The 4,075-nt window shown below is 44.8% G+C and overlaps 1 protein-coding gene across 1 annotated transcript in view; it reads left to right on the top strand.

Moving 5' to 3' along the window:
• The first annotated feature begins 170 nt into the window (after positions 1 to 170).
• The window catches only part of Ctss (cathepsin S), a 29,294-nt gene continuing 25,389 nt past the window's right edge, over positions 171 to 4,075 (top strand). The window contains exons 1-2 of the mRNA XM_021157901.1: positions 171 to 310; positions 2,958 to 3,081. Of these exons, the coding sequence (XP_021013560.1) occupies positions 279 to 310; positions 2,958 to 3,081 (156 nt within the window). The 5' untranslated portion in view covers positions 171 to 278. The remainder of the gene's footprint in view (positions 311 to 2,957; positions 3,082 to 4,075) is intronic.

A 4,075-nucleotide genomic window follows, 5' to 3' on the forward strand; every position in this document is an offset into this window, starting at 1 on the left:
GGGTTGGAGGAAAACTTTGTCCTGCTCTCTGCTGAGGTCATTCTATTAATGGCCTCTACCATGGAGTCCTCTGGGCAGCTCATTACACACAAACTGTCCCAAGGTGAGAAGGAGAGGGCGGAGGCAGCTGTTCTCATAAGTCTTTAAATGAAACCGAAATGAAAGTTCACTTCCTCATTGTGGATGCTTCATGTGACAAGCTCCGATTTCTTTTTAGAGTCATTTCGAGCAGCCTCCTGCTGCCCAGGACATCTTTGGAGTGAGCACCACACTTCAGGATGACCATGAGGACTCCTGGCCATGCTGTCATGTATGTACTGTCTGCTTCTTTTGTTTTCTTCATATTTGGCCTTAAACATGCTCTATCTTTTCATCAGTCAGGTGGCCGGGATTTTAAATCTTTGCTTTCAGGAAGTAAGCTGAAAACAAAAATCATGCCGCCCATTCATCTCTTGTTTTTCTGATTAGGGAGAGTCTTTTGAGAGATTCTTGTTGGCTTAACTGTGTGATAACTGTGTGGTATGTGCATGCGGTGAGATTTAAACCTGGGTTCCTGTGAAGCATGAGCTGAAGGCTCACACGATTTAAAAAATTCAGTTTCAGCAGAGGAGTGGTGCTTCACCCCTTTAATCCCAGCACTCCGAAGGCAGAGGCAGGCAGATCTCTGAGTTTGAGGCCAGCTACAGTCAGGGATACACAGAGAAACACTATCTCAAAAAACTAAAATAATAATAACAATAACAAAAACAATAATAATAAATCCAGTTTCAGGCAACTACTGAATTTCTGTTAAATATAGGAACGGAGCGGGCATCAGCTGTGTTTTTTAGAGGCTGGGCCTCACCTCTTAAATTTGGTGGCCTTAGAACTCGATATGAAGACCAGGCTGGCCTCAAAATTACAATGCTCCTCCTGCCTCACCTCTGCCTCCTAAGTGCTGGGATCACAAGCGTGGGCCACCACACCTGGTGAGAAGACTGTTTTGGGGTATCTCCTCTGAAACAGATATTTGATTTGTTGGGGAGAAATGCAAAAAAGGAAAATAACCCAAGGGTGTAAAAATCTAAGAGCTGAGCTGTCCTTTAGCTTCTCTAAAGGCGAGCGAACCTTTATTTGAGAGAGAAGGTTGAGCTGCTTGGTTGTTTGTATTGCTTTGGTGTTCACGCTCAGGCCAAGGGTCTCACCCATACTAGACGAGTGTCAGACTTGGAGCTGCATCCCCAGCCCTCTCTGTGCTGCCTGAACAGGCCTGGAACTCCCTGTTGACACAGTCCTCCTGCGTTGGCTTCTGAAGATGGGACTATAGGTATCCACCATTGTACCTGGCTTAGTTTTGAAATTAAATTTTAACCAATTTAAGAGAGGAGAGCAACTATGCATATTAATGAGGTGCTATGTAGTGTTGCCATACACACACCCCCACTCCCCGACCCCACACTATGTTGTGGTGATTTATTGGTTTTTCGAGACAGGGTTCTCTGTGTAGCCCTTGCTGTCCTAGAACTCACTTTGTAGACCAGGCTGGCCTCGAACTCAGAAATCTGCCTGCCTCTGCCTCCCAAGTGCTGGGATTAAAGGCGTGCACCACCACGCCCAGTTGTTGTTGTTGTTTTGTTTTGTTTTGTTTTGTTTTTCGAGACAGGGTTTCTCTGTGCAGTCCTGGCTGTCCTGGCGCTCACTCTGTAGACCAGGCTGGCCTCGAACTCAGAAATCCACCTGCCTCTACCTCCCAAGTGATGGGATTTCAGGCATGTGCCACCACTGCCCGGCCAGTGATTTAAATATTGAAATGGCCACTTAAGATAGACACATGTCCTCATTAGAAGGGTTTCTTTAAGAAAGGAGGAAGGGGGGCTGGAAAGATGGCTCAACAGTTAATAGCACTGTCTGCTCTTCCAGAGGTCCTGAATTCAATCCCCAATGACTATGTAGTGGCTCACAACCATCTATAATGTGATCTGATGCCCTCTTCTGTCATGCAGGTGTACATACAGATAGAGCACTCATATACATAAAATAAAAATAAGTAAGTAAATAAATAAAAAAGAAAGAAGGAAAAGGGAAGGAGAAGTCTCCTTAAGTCGATTCGTGAGAAAATCCTGGAGAGTCCTGATTTTAACTTTGTAACTATGTTTGTTTAGAAATTTTCTTTTTTTTTTTTTAAGTTTTATGTGCATGGGTGTTTTGCCAGTGTGTGTGTGTGTGCACCAAATACATGCAGTGTCCATGGAAACTAGGAGAGAGAGCAACAACTTTCTCTGGAACCAAAGCCACAGAAAGTTGGTGGCTGCAGTATGAGGTCTGGGACTCAAACCCAGGTCCTCTGGAAGAGCAGCCTCTTAACCACTGAGCCATCTCTCCAGCCCCACTTGGAAAATTTCTGGAAATCATTATTATTATTATTATTATTATTATTATTATTATTATTATTATTCAGATAGCATCTGTCTACATAGCCCTAGCTGTTGTCCTGGAACTCACTATGTAGACCAGTCTAGCCCGTGAACTCTCAGAGATCCACCTGCCTCCTGAGTTCTGGGATTAAAAGCATATGCTATTGCCCAGCTGAAGAGCCCTTCTTAAAGTATTAAAAGTACTACTATAGTATTTTAGACATGATTCCCTCTTCATCCTGGACATTCCAGGACGTTACCTGTATCACTAACTTACAGTTCCTTTGATAGACATTGTTCCTTTCTTTTGCGAAGACTTTTGAGGACACATTGCAAAATCCATGGTAGAAGTGCACACCTGTACCTGTAATCTCAGCATTTGGGATTTGGAGTCAGGCAGATTGCTACAAGTTCAAGGGTAGCCTGGGCTGTGTGGTGAGGTCCAGAACAGCCTGGGCTACAGAGCGACATATCTTTATAAATAAAAACAAACAAAAGAGAACTATGTGATCAAAATACACACAGCTAATAGTTATGCTTCTTCTGTGCCCTTCCTTTAAGCAGAAGATGGCTGCTTTGGATGCCCCTGGTGTGCTCTGTGGTAATGGAGCAACTGCAGAGAGACCCTACCCTGGACTACCACTGGGATCTCTGGAAGAAAACCCATGAGAAAGAGTACAAGGATAAGGTAGACGATTGCCACCCGAGCAGTGTGCTTCTGCTCAGCGCCCTGTTTGCCCCATCCCCAGATGACATTTGAAAAAGTGGTATTTTCCAGATGTATTGTGTACTTATTTCTGGCCAGATATCGCTTTGAGTAGAAACAAGGCACATTCTTGTTGCTATGGAGCTCATGTTACAGTGACAGTGTTACAGTGCTGATGGTGATGGACAAGGAGAACAGATAAAGCAAGACATGGGTGATGTGGGGACCTGGAAGACAGTGGTGATGCTGCTCTTCCAGAGGACCTGGGTTTGAGTCCCAGACCTCATACTGCAGCCACCAACTTTCTGTGGCTTTGGTTCCAGAGAAAGTTGTTGCTCTCTCTCCTAGTTTCCATGGACACTGCATGTATTTGGTGCACACACACACACACACACAGGCAAAACACCCATGCACATAAAACTTAAAAAAAAAAAAGAAAATTTCTAAACCAAGGATGTGGTGGGAGGGCGAGGGAAAGGCCAGCAAATAAGGCAACATTAGAGCCAAGGACTGATAGAAAGGGCAATAAACAAAATGGGTGGAAGGGAGGGACCGTCCTGGGCCAAGGAACACATACAGGACTGAGGAAAGACCACATTAGGCACATTTGAGGAACAGAAACTCTTAGCTGTGGAGGAGGCATAGTGGGTAAAGTACTGGCCATAGATACGAGGAACTGAGCTCAGGCCTTTGACGCCCATGTGGGTACAGTAGCATGTCTTCCTAACTTAAGGTGGAGAAACCATGTGAGCCATCCAGCCTGGCACACGCAGGGCCAAACAGAGATTGCATTTCAAAGTGTGGAAGGGAGTTCCACCTAAACACTGCTCACATCAGTATTCACACTAATTCACATACACACACATGCACACACATGCACACATATACACACACATGCATACACATACATACACATGCACACACATACACACACATGCACACACATGCACACATATACACACACATGCACACACAT

The sequence above is a fragment of the Mus caroli genome, chromosome 3 (assembly GCF_900094665.2).
Source record: "Mus caroli chromosome 3, CAROLI_EIJ_v1.1, whole genome shotgun sequence".
Lineage (NCBI taxonomy): Eukaryota > Metazoa > Chordata > Mammalia > Rodentia > Muridae > Mus > Mus caroli.